Below are 18,854 nucleotides of genomic sequence, written 5' to 3'. Positions count from 1 at the left end.
GCGGACTGGTTTAATATTGACAATATTCTTGTGACCAGCCGACCCGGGGGGGGGGGGGGCAGGGGGTGTTCAAGTAGGGTTAAACTCACCTCAACATGTCTTTTAAAGTTAGGGTTGCCAACTTTCTCACTCCCAAATAAGGGACAAAAGTAGCAGTCAAATCCTGGGATACTTTACCCCAGGAAAGACTACCATGACCATGAAGCCTTGCGCAGGCACCTGTGTGCGCATGTGATGTGCGCATGCGTGTATGTGCCGATTTTTTTCCCCCACAAGTCGGTTTTGCCTTCATCTTCCTGACTATACTGTACATACATTATTTCTACTTTATATAGGCTGTGTATTTATCATATCATTCCTGCTTTTACTATATGTTAGTGTTATTTATTTTTGGTTTTATATGTTATTTGGTATGATTTGGTAGGTTACTTTTTGGGTCTGGGAACAGTCAAAAAATTTTCCCATATAAATTAATGGTAATTGCTTCTTCGCTTCACGCCATTTCGGCACGAAAGGTTTCATAAGAACGCTGTACCTTAGCGGAGGAAATACAGGACAAGGGCAGTCCTGTATGGGACAAACCAATTTAGCCCAATGTATGGGATGTCCCGGCAAATACGGGACAGTTGGCAACCTTATGTTCAAGTTCAACAGTGCGTGACAGGGAATGAGGGAAGGTGCAGCTGACTCATATCGTTTCCTCATGGCCCGGTAGCACATGCTTTACAGCCCGGTGGTTGGGAACCGCTGTTGTAGGTAACAGTATTAAAACCTTATCTCCCGGCTTAAAAATTCTCTTTATCGCCTGTCGATCATGCCAAACCTTCATTTCACTCTGGGATGTTTTCAAGTTTGGTTTTGCTAATTTGCAAACTTTGTACAGCCTGTCCTTGAATGTTAGCACATAGTCTAACAAATTAATATGTAAGTCTTTATTAACCCACTGTTCCTCTAACAAGGTCAAGGGACCCCTCACTCCATGACCAAATACAAGTTCAAAGGGGCTAAAGCCCAGTGATTCCTGTACTGATTCTCTTACTGTGAACAAAAGCAAATGTACCCCCTCATCGCAGTCCTTTTCATTTTCAACACAGTATGTCTTAATCATTGTTTTGAGGGTAGAATGAGATCTTTCTAAAGCCTCTTGTGATTCCGGATGGTATGCAGACAACGTAAATTGTTTAGCTCCCAGTTCATAAACTACCTGCTGGAATAATCCGGATGTAAAATTACTTCCTTGATCAGACTGAATTTCTTTAGGCAAACCAAATAAGTAAAAAACTTTATGAGAGCGTTTGACACAGTTTTAGCTTTGATATTTCTGAGAGGTATGGCTGCCGGGCAGTGCACATGATAGTTAGCAAATACTGATGGCCAGCTTTAGTCTTTGGCAATGGGCCAACCCAATCCACAATAACTTTAGAAGAAGGTTCACCGAATGCAGGTATTGGCCAGAGTGAGGCCACTGGAGTGACCTGATTAGGGTTACCAGCAACTTGACAAGTGTGACAGGTTTGGCAAAAGGTCACAACATCTTTCCTCAAATCAGGCCAGAAAAATTCTTTCATAATCTTGTTACAGTTTTAATCACACCAAAATGGCCACCTGATATACCCTACTGGCACTTTCTTAATCTCATCATCTGAGAGAGCTTGTTCTTTTAAAGCTTCAATCTCAGGGTCTCGATTCTGTTCTGCTATAAACACCTTCCTAGACAAAGATAAATCTTTCTCATCAGATTTAATAACTGGATCATGGTGAAACAATGAGGGCAGAAAAGTCTCTGACAAGTCATCACAACCTAAATCCCGATTTTGGCTATCATGGGTAGCAGAATCATGCTGCACAGAACTATCTGCATTGGCTGACATCTTAGCCATACTTCGAGTTACTGCGCAGGAAGGATAAATGTTAAAATCCATCTGTGGGTCATCAGTGGTTGGCTTAGTTGTCAGCTGCACTGCAGGAACAACTTTACCATCTCCTAGGTCATTTCCTAACAACAAAGAAACATCATCAATTGGTAAACTGGGCCAGAGTCCTATTTTAACAGGTCCTGAAACTAATCCTGATTTCAGAATTACCTTGTGCAGAGGTATCGAAACAACGTGGCCTTCAATGCCATTGATAAGGTTTACCTCATCAGTGTCAGTCTCATCACTAAATTTTAGAACACTTTCTAACACAAGTGACTGAGAAGCCCCAGTATCTCGAAGGATTTTCACTGGTAGTGGGGTTGATCCTTCCTTTACTGATACAAACCCATCTGACATAAAATGATCGAATCCTTTCTTAACTCGGTCAGACTTCTCAGTTCTTAATTGAGCCTCATCAGAATGTGGGTTTATAGGTGCTTCACAATGCTGAATACAAGCATTTGGGACTGCCTCCTTTTCCTTTTTCTTTAGAATGGAACAATTAGCCATAACCTGACCAACTTTCTTAACAATAGTAACAAATAAGACCAGAATATTTCTCCTTCACTTGCTTCCCTTCATTCTTTTGTCACTAGCCCCAGATTTAATTTCTGGTTTACCCAGGTTATCCGTGCTACTCTTTCTGAAGCTCGTACTCGGGGTAAACGTAACCTTGTGGGTTAAAGCATTCTCATCTGCTAATTCAGACTCCTGCAAAGGGTGGCAGCATCCTTTTCATCTAAATATGTCTTTATGTCATCAGCGACACACCTTTTAAATTCTTCAATTAAGACCAACTCTTTCAAGTTGTCAAAATCATAATCCACATTCTTAGATATGCACCAGTAGTCAAAACACACAAACTTCTCATAAGCAAATTCCACATAAGTCTGGTTAACAGATTTCCTCAAATTTCTAAACCTTTGCCTATAGGCTTCTGGAATCAATTCATGGGCTTTAAGCACAGCGTGTTTCACTGTCTCGTAATTAGCTGCATCTCCAATTGACAAAGCAGAGTAAGCTTGTTGAGCCTTACCCCTAAATACATTCTGTAACAAAAGAGACCAGCTTTGTTTCAGCCACTTTTGACTCTGAGCCACTTTCTCAAAATGCTAGAAGTATTTATCAACCTCAGCTTCATTAAATGGAAGGACCAATTTAACTTCCTGACTGGCCACAAATTTCTCAGCAGAGTCAAAAGCAAGACCCCTTTGCTCTAGCTTACCTAACTCCTCTAACTCAAACCTCCTTTGTCTTTCATTTGCCCCCTCTGTTTTTCTGCTTCTTCCCTCTGTTTGTCTGCTTCTTCAGCTGCAAACTGCCTCTGTTTGTCTTTTTAAGCAGCTTCTAATCTAAGTCTCTCTCGGTTGAACCTTAATTGGTCCAGCCGTAACTGGAGCTTGGGGTAACTGGTTTACTTTCAGGAAACAAATCTAACGCCCCCTCATCAAGCACCTTCGCAGCTATATAGTGCTCAGCTATTTTCCTCTGAATCTCTGGCTTTCTCATAGATCGTTTTATTAAAACAAGTCTCAGCTTTTTAGCAATGGCCACCAATTTGTTCAGGCTGTATTCCCTGGAGTTCAGGAGAATGAGGGGGGATCTCATTGAGGCATACTGAATGTTAAAAAGGCCTGAACAGATTAGATAAGGCAAAGTTATTTCCCATGGCAGGAGAGTCTAGGACAAGAGGGCATGACTTCAGGATTGAAGGACGTCCATTTTGAACAGAGATGCAGAGAAATTACTTTAGTCAGAGGGTGGTAAATCTGTGCAAATTTTTGCCATGAGTAGCTGTGGAGACTAAGTTATTGGGTGCATTTAAGGCAGAAATAGATAGGTTCTAGCCAGGGCATCAAAGGGTATGGGGAGAAGGCTGGGAGTGGGGTTGACTGGAAGAATTGGATCAGCCCATGATTGAATGGTGGAGCAGGCTCAATGGGCTGAATGGCCTATTTCTTCTCCTATATCTTATGGTCTTTCAGCCACAACTCAGTAACGCCCAACTGTCATACTGACCAATATCTAATTGCGCCACGAGTTCATCCACCTTATTCCGAATGCTACACACATGTAAATACAGCACCTTTAGTCCTGCATTCTTCACCCTTTCGAATTTTGCTTCTGTGGTACAATTTAACTCTTTGCTCTGTCTGCATTTGTACCCAATCATTGGCTTGTCCTTCGTTACATTCATGTTACACCCATCAACTACTTCTGGCTCATCCTCAGCTCTATCATCCTGGTTCGCACCCCCCGCCATAATAGTTTAAACCACTCCCAACAGCTCTAGTAAATCTGTCTGCAAGAATATTTGTCCCCCTTAGATTCAAGTGCAACCTGTCCCTTTTTGTACAGGTCCCACCTGCCCCAGAAGAGGTCCTATTTATCCAGAAATCTGAATTCCTGCTCCCTGCTCCAATTCTTCAGTCATGCATTTATCTGCTATCTCCTATCCTCTCTGTAATCCTGTGATTACTACCCTTGAGGTCCTGTTTCTCAGCTTCCTTTCTCACTCTCTGTATTCTATTTTCAGGATCTCCTCCCTTTTTCTTCCTATGTCGTTGGTACCATTATCTACCACAACTTCTGGCTGCTCATTCTGCCTTTTCAGAATATTGTGGATACGTCCAGAAACGTCTCAGATCCTAGTACCTGGGGGGCAAACTACCATCTGTTTTTCCTTTTTGCATCCACAGAATCCCCTGTCTGTCCCCCTGACTATGAAGTCCCTTATAACTGCTGCCATCCTCTTTAGTTCCTTACCCTTCTGAGCCACAGGGCCAGGAGCACAGCTGATGTTGCTTCCTCCACGATATGAATTTAACGCTACTGACTCCACCACTGATCCCCCCAGTGTAAACTGGTGCTTGTCCGCCCTCCTTTTCCTGAAGTCAATAACTAGGTCTTTAGTTCTGCTGATGTTGGGTGAGAAGTTATTGCAGCACCATTCAACCAGGTAACCAGAGAGAGCTCAGAGGAGATTTACAAGAATGTTTCCTGGATTGGAGAGCATGCCTTATGAGAATAGATTGAGTGAACTTGGCCTTTTCTCTTTGGAGAAAAGGATGGAGGATGAGAGATGACCTGATAGAGGTGTATACAGTGATGAGAGGCATTGATCATATGGATAGCCAGAGGCTTTTTCCCAGGGCTGAAATGGCTAACACAAGGGAGCATAGTTTTAAGTGGCTTGGAAGTAGGTACAGGAGGAATGTCAGAGATAAGCTTTCGCAGTGTTGGGTGTGTGGAATGCACTGCCAGCGATGGTGATAGAGGCAGATACAATAGAGTCTTTTAAGAGACCCCTAGATAGGTACAAGGAGCTTAGGAACGCAGAGGTCTATGCAGTAGGGTAATTCTAGGCAGTTTCTAGAGTAGGTTACGTGGTTGGCACAACATTGTGGGCCGAAGAGCCTGTAATGTGCTGTTGCTTTTTATGATCTATGTTCTATGTAACCTGTCTCCCTCTGGTAAACTGACTCATTGTCACCTGTGATTGGTCCAACATAAGATTTCTAATCCTGCTAGTAATTGCTGTGCTTCTCCCAACAGGTGGTTAGTCCAGAGGATCAATTTGTGATTACAGCAGACCGTGATGAGAAGATTCGAGTCAGTTTACTGGAGCAGCCGTATACCATTGAGGCCTTTTGTTTGGGACACCGCGAGTATGGTCACAGTTGTAACTGTCTTGTGCATGGACTGGGAGCACACGGCACCCTCTGGGTGTGCCTTTGCTTGGGTCTCTTGGCACACTCTAATGTTGCTGGGATAGCTATGAACATACCTGTCTGCAGTGAGCCCTCCTCATTTTTAATTGATGACCCCTGGCAAAGTACCTAAAAATCTCAAGTTGCTGACCTCTGGGCAGTCCACCACAAACACAAGGAATATTGGTTTTCCAAACACAGTTCAGATTTAATGCCATCCATTAATCCTCTGCCTTCCCATTCTCCTTCAACAGAAGCCCAGTTCCTTGTGCCTCTTCTCCTGTGGTTTCCAGCCTAGAGGTGACCATGGCAATTCTAAGGATGGGAAAAGACCATTCATCTCTGTTTCCATGTGTTACATCATCTGTCCTCTGATCTGACCCAATGAAGTGTTTATGTGAATGGGGCCTGAAACATGGAATGTTGCTGACATGTTGGGGATGTTATCTGAAACATACAACTAGGTATACAGATATGGCAAGTAATCAAGAAGACTGATGAAACATTAACCTCAATTGCAAAGACTCCAGGATAGGACTCTGATTACTCTAGGAAACTTTTGATTTGACTTCAGATACAGAAAGGATGTGGTAGAATAGAGAGTGTACAAAAGAGTACTGGCATGTCTGAAATGGAGAGCTGTGGCTAAAGGAAGATTGCGTAGGTTGAGTGTTCTTTCTTGTAGGAGTTTAGAAGATTATGTGGGACAAAGGTTTAGTATCCTTTTCCTTGGGTGGGAGGCGTTTGAAACTAGAGGGTACAAGTTTAATGTGAGGGAGGGCAGGTTGTTATGGAATGAGATGTCAGTGGTAATGACTGATGCTTTTTTAAACTATGAATTAATATACCAACCTTGTCTGTTTCCACAGGTTTGTTAGTGAACTCTGCATTCCACCAAATTACCCCCAGCTGCTCTTGTCTGGCTCTGGGGTAGGAACATACCTTTTATGTTGTCGTTTCTGATGTAGTGATGTTTACAGTACAGTACTGAATCTAGAACTGCCTGACTGGGAGCCAGTAGATGCTAAGTTGCTGTGGGGAAAAAATAAGATTTGTTCCAGAATGGAAAGGATGCTATTAAAGAGGGACGTTATCTCTTTTACATTGTGACGAATGATCAGGGATTGAACATAATCTAATGACTGTAAAATGCAGTAGACTTGGGGCTACAGACCCCCCCCCCCATTAATGGTGGAGATCCATGGCTTAAATGAGGTTGGGACACCTGCTCTAGATGTTAAGTACCAGATATAAAAATCAGAAAATGTTGGAAGTAAGTAGTGGGTCAAGGGGCATCTGGGGAGGGAAACTGATTAATGACTTGTGAATAGATTGAATATTGTGGAGAAAGAAGCCTGAGTAGCGGAGGGAAGAAACAGGGAAACAAGGGGCTGAAAGGTGAAATGATAAATGGTAAGTGTCAAGTCTCCATGGTCAGTAAATTACGAACATGACTAGCAGAGACAGGAAGGGGAGGTAAGCATGATAATGGAAATAATGGAGATAATGGATTATTGAAGCAGAAAGTACAGCACAGAAATAGGCCATTTGTAACCACCTAGGCCATACTGACATCGTCTACCAGTCCCATCTAACTGCACCTGGACCATTATCCCTTCAACCTCCTCCCATCTCCCATCCACATACCCATCCAGACTTCTCTTAAAAATTGCAATCAAAACCATTATCAACCACTTCTTCTGGCAGCTATCCCACACAACCCATGCGTGGGATAACCCTAACCCCTTAAATAGTGGAATTTCTTAGTGGCCATCAATTTTAATTCCTATCCCCATTCCAATTCTGACATATTGATCCCTGGCTGCTCTTTTACCATGGTGAGGCCACCTCATTGAGTGTCTAGGCACCCTCCAACCTGGTGACACAAAAATCGATTTCTCCTTCCAGTTTTATTTTTCATTTTTTTTCTTTGTCCCTCTGCTTTCCCTCTTCTATTCCCCACTCTGGTCTCAGCTGCCTTTCATTTCCCCTTGGTGCCCCTGCTCCTTCCCTTTCTCTCATGGTCTGCTCTCTGTCCTTGTAAGGTTCTTTTTCCAGCCCCCTGGCTTCATCTATCACCTTCTAGCTAGTCCTCCTTTCCCCCTCCCCTCCCCCACCTTTTTATTCTGGCATCTTCCTGTTCCTTTCCAGTCCTGATGAAGGGGCTCGGCCTGAAATGTCAACTGTTTATTCATTTCCATGACCTTCTGAGTTCCTCCAGCATTTTGTGTGTGTTCCCCTTAAATATTTCACCTTTCATCCTAAATCTATGACCTCCAGTTCATAGCTTCAAAATAACATCCTAACTTTTGTATGCATTACTCTGATTTATGAAAGCAAATGTGCCAGAAGTTCTCTTTATGACCTTATTTACTGGGACAATGCTTTTAAGGAATTTAATCCCAGGTCCCTCTGTTCTTTCATACCCAGTACCCTACCGTTCATTGTGTAAGACCTACCCTGGTTTGTCCTCCCAGAGTGCAACACCTTACACTTGTCTGCATTAAATTCCATCTGTCATTTTTCCAGCTGGTCCGGATCCCACTGCAAATTTTGATAGTCTTTCTTGCTGCCTACTACACCTCTAATCTTGGCATCATTTGCAAATTTGCTGACCTAGTTTACCACATTATTACCCAGATCGTTGATATAGATAACAACCAGTAATGGACCCAGCACTGATTCCTATGGCACACCACACCACCAGTATGAATGATAGTCATCTGCTGTAGTGAGGAGTGGGAGATGACGTGGATAGCTCCAGGGTTCAAGGTGCAGCAGCAATAGGCTGAAAACTTGTTGATCAGAATAATGTTAGATGGAGCATTGTACATTGGGAATGTTGGTTTTAATTGTCCTGTTTCCCTATCTCTAGGATGGCACAATCAGGCTCTGGGAATACCAAAGTGGGATGGAGCTAGATTGCTTTAAGATGAGTGAAATTCAAGCTTCAGGATGCCAGAAGGTGAGTAGTCTCCGGAGTGGTCCTGGAAAGTGTCCATGTCATTCATTGGGGTCTGCAGGAGTGTTGGCAGTATTACTGTGCTGAGTCATAGCCAATGACCTATGTTTGAATTGCAGGCCAGGTGTGCTGTGGTACGGATCGTCCATTGCAAACAGGGAGATAACTTTGCTGTTCTTTGTGATGAGTAAGTGTAACTTGTATAATTCAGAAAGAATGGAAGCAACAGTAGACCATCAGTCCTTTTGATGCCATTCTCCAATTGGTTTAGAGACCATTTGCCCTTTTGATGCTGTTCTCCCATTGGTTTAGATCTGGGGTGGCGAACCTTCTACATTCCATGCGTCAATTTTTTCACGCACGAGTTCAGATGTGTCTCATACAACTCTTGTACCCCCATTCAATTCTTGTAAAAATATGTTAATATAGACGTTTTTACATGATATATTGATTTAATATAAAAACAAGATAAACATTACTTACCTTAATGAGACTTCTAACAAATATATTTTGTCGTCTTTTGATTTCTTCCTTTTTCTTAATCACATATTCTTTCAGTAACTCAGACCAAAGCACTAGCTTCAGTTTTCCTTCTATTTCAGTCTGATGTTGTGTTTTATAGTGTCATGTCTTCTATTATGTGAGAAAGTGTTTTCACAAACAATGCACAATGGTTTTCCTGAAGGACCCGCTATAAATAAGAACTCATTTTCCCACTGTTCATTGAATTCACGGTTACTATCACTTTCTGCTTTTCTTTTGCTCATTTTCTTTTGCACTGTGATGGGTAACTGAATGTAAAAACAAGGCTTAATTTTCGAAAAAGTACAAAACTACAAATGTTCACAAAGGACGAACAAAGCACAATTCTGTAGGGCACGAGTGTCAATTGTAAACTGACTGGCAAAAACCTGCAATGCACCGCTGGCGCAGACGCCTGGCGCCTCAGGATCAGACGTGTATTGAACAGTTATGGAACGACTTCTTAACAAAAGTCCTTCTTTCCTAGTTTAACTCATTGACCATTTTTTAAAAATTGAAAACAGATTAATATGAAAGAAAATAACATTCGCCAAAAGATGTGCACAATATAATAAAATCGCTAAAAATAATTGCTAAGTTTTAGATTTATTCTCAGTAAAACCCATTTCTAGCTCTAAGCTACTTGAATTCCTGTTATAGATTTTTTTTTCTACAAATTGGTTTTTAGTTAATACTTTTTGCATGAGTAGGCTTACTTTTTTTATTATTAACACTGGGGTGCCACTTCTAACCATTCAATGTCCCACTTTTGCCGCATGCCCCATAGGTTGACCATCCCTAGTTTAGATCATGGTTGGTCTTCCTCCTTGGTGCTATTTTCCTGTACAATGTACACATCACTGAGTGCCTTGTAGAAACCTATTGATTGATATTTTGTAGAAACTCAAGTGACTAGGGTTCCAAATATTTATCACGCTGGTGTGGAGAAAATTCACATCTGTTCTTTCCAGCCTGGAGGAAAGAATCCCATTCTGTGCAATAGTACATACAACAGAACAGCATGGGGACAGGCCCTGCAACGCACCATGCCTGTACCAATAGTGTGCCAGCGTAATTTCCCAAATTCGACACTCTGTGCCCTGAGTGAAGGCCAGCATGCCAAAAGTCTCTTCACCACCATGTCTATCTGCAACACCACTTTCAGGGAAAGATGTACTTGTATTCCTATGCTCCTGTCTTCTGCAAAACTCTCCAGGGCCCTAATATTTGCCCTATCCTGATTCGTCTTTCCAAAATGTAACACCTCGCACTGATCTGAATTAAAGTCCACTTGCAGCTCCTTGGTTCATTTACCCAGCTGATCAGGAACCTTCTGTAAATCCTGATAACCATTTTCACTGTCAACAGCACCATCTACTTTAGTCTCGTCTACAAACTTACTGACCATACCTTGTATGTTCTCATCCGAATCCAAATAACAATGAACCCAGCACCCAGCTCTGGAGAAAGCCACTAGCCTCCAGTCTGGATAACAACTTCTATTGTCCCCCTCGGCTATTTAACATAAAGCCACTTCTGGATGCAATTAACAACTTTTCCTGGATCCCATGTGACTTAAGTTTCCATAGCACCCTGTCTTCCAAAGGCCCTACTGAACTACATGTAGACCACAGCCACATTCTTCATCTGCAAGGCATTTTATCTGAAGCTCTGCATTATGGGGAACCATGACCAGTTTCTTAAAGTAGTCCATCAGCTTTACTCCACCTCTTCTAAGTCACTGTGCTTTAATCCATTATTCCCGACTCCTCCTGCACCATCTTTCTCCCATAAACTTAGAATTCTATCCCTTTCCCAGATATCCCACTTCCTAACCCTTTCCTAATCCATGTCAGATGAAGAATGCGGCAGTACTTCATCTTGAATTGTCTAATCCTGTGTCCTCACACTGAAAAGATATGTCAAAGGAGGAATTCAGCTGTCTCTGCCAACCTCGTTGATGCAGTGATTTCACATTCATACAAAATAATACTTCTGCGTGGTATTGAGTAACCAAATAGAAACTGACAGAATTTGTTGTTTCTCTCGTACGAGCCTTGTGCTTTCCCTGAGTTTAACAGCCTTAGATTAGGCTGTTAAATTATGGTTGTGAGTCACAGTCATAAAGAAGTACAGCACAGAAACAGGCCATTCAGCCCAACAAGTCCATGCCAAAACCATTGAAACTGCCTAATGTAGAACATAGAAATCTACCGCACATTATAAGGTTCGTCCATCATCATCGATGAAGACCTCGACACTATTAGTACTTCTTTTACGAGGTCGAGTTGCTAGCATGGATGGGGGACGTGCAAGGGAGCCGGCTGGATTCGAACTCGGGACCTCTCGCCCCGAAGTCCAGCGCTGATGCCACTGCGCTACCAGCCTACAACACATTACAGGCCCTTCGGCCCACAATGTTGTGCCTACTCTAACCTACTCTAGAAACTGCCTAGAATTTCCCTAGCACATACCACTCTATTTTTCTCCCATCGACCAGCACTGGGACCACAGCCATCCATGTGCCTATCCACATTTCTCTTAAATTTTGGAATCGAGCACTCATGCACCACTTGTGCTGGCAGCTCATTCCACACTCTCTCAACTCTCTGGTGGGTGAAGAAATTTCCCCTCATGTTCCCCTAAATTTTTCACCTTTCATTCACCCTTAACCCATGACATCTGGTTGTAGTCCCAGCCAACCTCAGTGTAAAAAGTTTGTTTGCGTTTACCCTATCTATACCCCTCTATCAAATCTCCTTTCAATCTTCTACGTTCTAAGGAATACAGTCCTAACCTATTCAATCTTTCTTTATAACTTGGGTCTTCTAGACCCGGCAACATCCTTGTAAATTTTCTTTGTACCCTTTCAAACTTGTTTATATCTTTCCTCTAGGTAAGTGACCAAAACTGCACACAATATTCCCAATTAGGCCTCACCAACATCTTGTACAACTTCAACATGACATCTCATCTCCTGTACTCAATACATTGACTTCTGCCATGTGCCAAATACTTTATCTACCAGTGACTCCACTTTCAATGAATTATGGAGCTGTAATTCCTGTGTAAGATCTATTCTAATTGGTCCTACTGGTGCAAATCCTTGCACTTGTCTGCATTACTTGCCATTTTTCCAGCTGAACCAGATCCCACAGCAAGCAACGATATCCTTCCTTGCTGTCTACTGCACCCCCAATCCTGGTGTTATTCGCAAATTTGCTGATCCAGTTAACCATATTATTATCTAGATCCTTGATACAGAAGACACAAGATAGTACAAAGTCAGCATGGTTTCCTTCAGGGAAAATCCTGCCTGGCGAGATTGTTGGAATTCTTTGAGGAGATTACACATAGGATAGATAAGGGGGATGCAGTGGATGTTGTACATTTGGACTTTCAGAAGGCTTTTGCCACACATGAAGCTGCTTACCAAGTTATGAGCCCATGGTATTCCAGGAAAGTTACTCACATGGTTAGAGTATTGGCTGATTGGTAGGAGACAGCGCATGGAAATAAAAGGATTCTTTTCTGGTTGGCTGCCAGTGACTAATGGTGCTCTGCAGGGGTTGGTGTTGGGACCACTTCTTTTTATGCTGTATTTAAATGATGGAATAGATGGTTTTGTTGCCAAGTTTGCAGATGATATGAAGATTGGTGGAAGGGCAGGTAATGTTGAGGAAACAGGTAGGCTGCAGAAAGACTTAGACAGATTAGGAGAATGGGCAAGAAAGTGGCAAATGAAATACAATGTTGGAAAATGCATAGTCATGCACTTTGGTAGTAGAAATAAATGTGTGGATTATTTTCTAAATGGGGAGAAAATCCAAAGATCTAAGATGCAAAGGGACTTAGGAATCCTTGTGCAGAACACCCTAAATGTTAAATTGCAAGTTGAGTCGGTGGTGAGGAAGGCAAATGCCATGTTAGCATTAATTTCAAGAAGTCTAGAATACAAGAGCAAGGATGTGATGCTGAGGCTTTATAAGTCACTGGTGAGGCCTCACCTTGAGTATTGTGAACAGTTTTGGGCCCCCCATTTTAGAAAAGATGTGCTGGCATTGGAGAGGGTCCAGAGGAGGTTCACAAGGATGATTACAGGAATGAAAGGGTTGTCGTACGAGGAGCATTTGATGGCTCTGGGTCTGTACTTGCTGGAATTTAGAAGGATGTGGGGGGGATCTCATTGAAACCTTTCGAATGTTCAAAGGTCTAGACAGAGTAGATGTGGAAAGGATGTTTTCCATAGTGGGAGAGTCTAAGACAAGAGGGCACAGCCTCGGTATAGAGAGGCGAGATGCAGAGAAATTTCCTTAGTCAAAGGGCGGTGAATTTGTGGAATTTGTTGCCAGGTGCAGCTGTGGAGGCCAGCTCGTTGGGTGTATTTAAGGCAGTGATTGATAGGTTCTTGATTGGACATGGTATGTAAGGTTACAGGGAGAAGGCTGGGAAGTCTGAGGAGGAGAAGAAAAAATGATCAGCCATGATTGAATAGATGGCCTAATTCTGCTCCTATGTCTTATGGACAAACAACAAAGGACCCAGCACCAATCCCAGCAGCATACTAGTCATGGGCTATTGGTCAGAGAGGCAACCACATACTACCACTCTGGCTTCTCTGACAAAGCCATTGTCTGATCCAATTTACTACCTGGTAGTGAATGCTGAGAGACTTAACCTTCTTGACCAACCTCCTATGTGGGACCTTGTCAAACGCCTTGTAGACAACATCTATTGCCTTACCTTCATCAACTTTCTTGGTAACTTCCTCAAAAAAACTTTCTAAGATTGGTTAGATATGATAGCACAAAACACGCTGATTATCCTTAATCAGTCCGTGTCTATCCAAATACTTATATATCCGGTCCCTTAGAATACATTCCAATAACGTTTCCCGAACTGATGTTGGGCTCACTGGCCTATAATTTCCTGGTTTCTGTTTAGAACCTTTTTTCAACAACAGAACAACATTGGCTATCCTCCAATCCTCTGGTACCTTTCCTGTCACTAAGGCTGATTTAAATATCTTTGCTAGGGCGCCAGCAATTTCTTCACCGTAGGGTCTGAGTGAACTCCTTGTCAGGCCCTGCAGATTTATCCATTTTGATTTGCCTCAGGACAGCACGCACCTCTGTCTGTAATCTATATCGGGGTCATGAAATTGTTGCCGCTTCTCCTTGCTTCTCTAGACTCCTGAGTAAATACATATGTAAAATAATTATTTAAGATCTCTCTCATCTGTTTTGGCTCCAGACATGGATTACCAATCTGATCTTCCAGAGGACCAGTTTTGTCATTTGCAATCTTTCTGCTCTGAACACACCTGTAGAATCCCTTAGGATTCTCCTTCACCTTGTCTGCTAGGGCAACTTCATGCTTTCTTTTAGCCCTCCTGAGTTCTTTCTTAAGTGTTTTCTTACATTTCTTATACTCCATAAGTACCTCTTTTGTTCCTACTTGCTATGCACCTCCTGTTTTTTCTCTTAATCAGAGCCTCAATATCTCTTGAAAACCAAGGTCCCATACACTTGTCACCTTTACCTTCGATTCTGACAGACACGTACCGGCTCTATGCTCTCAAAATTTCACTTTTGAAGTCCTCCCATTTACCAAGTACACCTTTGCCAGAAAACAGCTTGTCCCAATCCACACTTGCCAGATCATGTCTGATACCATCAAAATTGGTCTTTCTCCAATTTAGAATCTTAACCCACGGACCAGATCTATCTTTTTGCATATTTTCTTTAAAACTAATGGCATTATGTTTACATGATGCACAGTGTTCCCCTATACACACTCTGTCTCACTCTCTAATCTGATTGGGACTTCTGTGTACTGATTAACGAAACTTCCCTAACACATTTGACAAACCCGATCCCATTTCGTCCTTTTAGAGTACAGAAATCCCAGTCAATATGTAGAAATTAAAAATCATCTTTCTTACAACCTTATGTTTCTTGCGATCGCGCTACAAATTTGTTCCTCTTGATCTGTAGAACTGTTGAGTGGTCTGTAGTATAGCCCCATTAACTTGTTCTTTATCTTTTTTATTTCTCAGTTCCACCCATAATTCCTCACTTGGTGAGTTCTCCAGTCTATCCTGACGGAGCACTGCCTTGACATTTTCCCTGACTAGTAACACTCTGTCATGTCTAAAACAGAACCCTGGTATGTTGAGCTGCCAGTCCTGCCCTTCTTGCAACCAAGTTCCACTAATGGCTTGGCTGCAATGTCATAATTTCAGGGGTTGATCCTTGCCCTGAGCACATGTGCCTTTCCTACGATACTTCTTGCATTGAAATATACGCCACTTAGGACACTAGTCGCACCAGGCTCAACCTTTGATTCCTAACTTTGAGGTCTCACCAACATCTGTCTCCACAACCTCTCCACTAACTGTTCTGGCACTCTGGTTCCCATCCCACTGCAACTCTCATTTAAATCCCACCGTGCAGCATTAACAAACCTTCTTGCTAGGATATTAGTCCCCCTCCAGTTCAGGTGTAAACTGTCCCTTCTTTACAGGTCTCAACTTCCCTGGAAGAGAGCCCAGTGATCCAAAAATCTTATGCCTCCCTCCTACACTAACTCCTTAGCACATATTAAACTACAATCTTCCTACTTCTGGCCTTACTAGCCTGTGGCATTAGTTGCAATCTTGAGATCACAACCCTGGAGGTCCTGCCCTTTTAAGTGCTATGAATTTTTTGAAACTCTCATGCAGGGTTGCCTGTATTTGTTGAGTGTTTGAAGAGGCAGTACATGGGAAACTACTCTTTCTGTTTGGTGTTGCTATGTTTTCTGTACTTGTCAGCTTCTCCTCAGTACACATCTTCAAGTTGGATGCTGTAGCTCAGAAACTGAATCACCTGCATACAATCACAGTGAGACAACGAGCCTGGGATATAGCGTTTGATGATATATCACGTCTCTGGATCTTGGATGGAGAAATGGTGGTTGTGTATCAACCACAGGAGGGCCACTGGCAGGTAAGGGGTAGTTGTGTGCGATGAGGTGCAGGTGAGAGAAAGGTGGGGGCGATGGGTGGTGGTGAGGGGAAGTGTGTGGGGTGAGGATGTTGGTGAGGGGAAGGTGGAGGTGCTGGTGAGAGAAAGGTGGGGGCAATGGGTGGTGGTGCGAGGGGAAGTTGTGTGCGATGAGGATTCAGGTGGGAGCAGTGGGTGTTGGTGCAACTGAGGGGAAGGTAGGAGCGGTGGGTGGAGGTTCAGGTGAGGGGAAGGTGAAGATGGGTTTGCAGTTGAGGGGAAGGTGGGGGTGCAAGTGAGGAGAAGGTAAAGATGGGGTTGCAGGTGAGTGGAAGTTGGGACAATGGTAAGGAGAAGGTCAGGCCGGTGGGTGGAGATATGTGATTTAGTAGGTGCCAGTTATGGAGTGCATGAGAATTCAAACATCCATTCATAGAGGACTGCGTGTCTTCATAATCTAAACTAGAATTGCTGGGGGGTGGGAATCAAACTGAAGTGACAGAGGAAAGGGAGGTTGGCTCACAAATAGAGACAGTTTGGAGACACAGCAGAAGATAAGGTTAGATTAGATTAGATTCAACTTTATTGTCATTGTGCCGAGTACAGATACAAAGCCAATGAAATGCAGTTAGCATCTGACCAGAAGTGCAAAGAATAGTGTTATTTACAAAATAACTGTGAATAAAAAGTAAGTGCTACAGCACATAAATATAAAAGTACTGAGACAGTACAATATGGGTGCAATACTGCTTAGCGCTGTGATGTGAGGTTCAGCAGGGTCACAGCCTCAGGGAAGAAGCTCTTCCTGTGCCTGCTGGTATGGAAGCGGAGGCTCCTGTAGCGCCTACCGGATGGGAGAAGAGTAAAAAGTCCATGGTTAGGGTGAGAAGCATCCTCGAAAATGCTTTTCACCCTGCCCAGGCAACATAGGCAGGAGAGGGAGGATAGGCAGGTGATAGAGAAGGGACACGCTCAGTCCGATAGTTTGAGATGTGTCTATTTTAATGCAAGGAGTATCATGAATAAAGCCGATGAGCTTAGAGCGTGGATCAGCACTTGGACCTATGATGTTGTGGCCATTACAGAGACTTGAGTGGTGCAGGGGCAGGAATGGCTACTTCAAGGGCCAGGCTTTAGATGTTTCTGAAAGGACAGGGAGGGAGGCAAAAGAGGTGGGGTTGTGGCACTGTTGATCAGAGATGGTGTCACGGCTGCAGAAAAGGAGGAAGTCATAGAAGAGTTGTCTACTGAGTTTCTGTGGGTGGAAGTTAGAAACAGGAAGGGGGTCAATAACTCTAATGGGTGTTATTTTATAGACCATCCAATAGTAACAGGGACATTGAGGAGCAGATATGGAGACAGATCCTGGAAAGGAAGAATAATAACAGGGTTGTTGTGGTGGGAGATTGTAATTTCCCAAATATTGATTGGCATCTCCATAGAATGAGGGGTTTAGATGGGGTAGAGTTTGTTAGGTGTGTTCAGGAAGGTTTCTTGACAAAATATGTAGATAAGCGTACAAGAGGAGAGGCTGTACTTGATCTGGTATTGGGAAATGGACCTGGTCAGGTGTCAGATCTCTCAGTGGGAGAGCATTTTGGAGATAGTGATCACAATTCTATCTCCTTTACCATCGCATTGGAGAGGGATAGGAACAGACAAGTTAGGGAAATGTTTCTTAGGAGTAAGAGGAAATATGAGGCTAGCAAGCAGGAACTTGGAAGCATAAATCGGAAACAGATGTTCTCGAAAACGTACGGAAGAAATATGGCAAATGTTCAGGGGATATTTGCGTGGGTGTCTGAATAGGTACGTTCCAATGAGACATGGAAAGAATGGTAGGGTACAGGAACCATGGTGTACAAAGGCTGTTGTAAATCTAGTCAAGAAGTAAAGAGCACACGAAAGGTTCAAAAAACTAGGTAACGATAAGGATCTAGAAGATTATAAGGCCAGCAGGAAGGAGCTTAAAAATGAAATTAGGAGAGCCAGAAGGGTCCATGAGAAGGCATTGGCGGACAGGATTAAGGAAAACCCCAAGGCATTCTACAAGTATGTGAAGAGCAAGAGGATAAGACGTGAGCGAATAGGATCAATCAAGTGTGACAGTGGAAAAGTGTGTATGGAACTGGAGGAAATAGCGGAGGTACTTAATGAATACTTTGCTTCAGTATTCACTATGGAAAAGGATCTTGGCGATTGTAGGGATGACTTGCAGTGGACTGAAAAGCTTGAGAATGTAGATATTAAGAGGATGTGCTGGAGCTTTTGGAAAGAATCAAGTTGGATAAGTCACTGGGACCGGACGGGATGTACCCCAGGCTACTGTGGGAAGCGAGGGAGGAGATTGCTGAGCCTCTGGCAATGATCTTTGCATCATCAATGAGGACAGGAGAGGTTCAGGAGGATTGGAGGGTTGCAGATGTTGTTCCCTTATTCAAGAAAGGTAGTAGGGAGAGCCCAGGAAATTATAGGCCAGTGAGTCTTACTTCAGTGGCTGGTAAGTTGATGGAGAAGATCCTGAGAGGCAGAATTTATGAACATTTGGAGAGGCATAATATGATTAGGAATAGTCAGTATGGCTTTGTCAAAGGCAGGTCATGCCTTATCAGCCAGATTGAATTTTTTGAGGATGTGACTAAACACATCGATGAAGGCAGAGCAGTAAATGTAGTGTATACGGATTTCAGCAAGGCATTTGATAAGGTACCCCATGCAAGGCTTATTGAGGAAATAAGGAGTTATGGGATCCAAGGGG

At 43.0% G+C, this 18,854-nt stretch overlaps 1 protein-coding gene across 3 annotated transcripts in view; it reads left to right on the top strand.

The window, feature by feature from the left end:
• wdr4 (WD repeat domain 4) overlaps window positions 1-18,854 on the top strand; it is a 65,688-nt gene that overhangs the window by 33,823 nt on the left and 13,011 nt on the right. For all 3 annotated transcript variants that reach the window (XR_011886237.1, XM_072259788.1, XM_072259789.1), the window contains exons 5-9: window positions 5,472-5,584; window positions 6,496-6,556; window positions 8,502-8,591; window positions 8,708-8,775; window positions 15,925-16,099. Coding sequence is in view for 2 of the 3 variants with exons in the window: in XM_072259788.1 (XP_072115889.1) it covers window positions 5,472-5,584; window positions 6,496-6,556; window positions 8,502-8,591; window positions 8,708-8,775; window positions 15,925-16,099 (507 nt within the window). In the remaining variant the exon portion in view is untranslated. The remainder of the gene's footprint in view (window positions 1-5,471; window positions 5,585-6,495; window positions 6,557-8,501; window positions 8,592-8,707; window positions 8,776-15,924; window positions 16,100-18,854) is intronic.

The sequence above is a fragment of the Mobula birostris genome, chromosome 6 (assembly GCF_030028105.1).
Source record: "Mobula birostris isolate sMobBir1 chromosome 6, sMobBir1.hap1, whole genome shotgun sequence".
Taxonomy (NCBI): Eukaryota; Metazoa; Chordata; class Chondrichthyes; order Myliobatiformes; family Myliobatidae; genus Mobula; species Mobula birostris.
The sequence above is the reverse complement of the archived record's forward strand: the minus strand, read 5'-3'. Positions and strand labels throughout refer to the sequence as shown.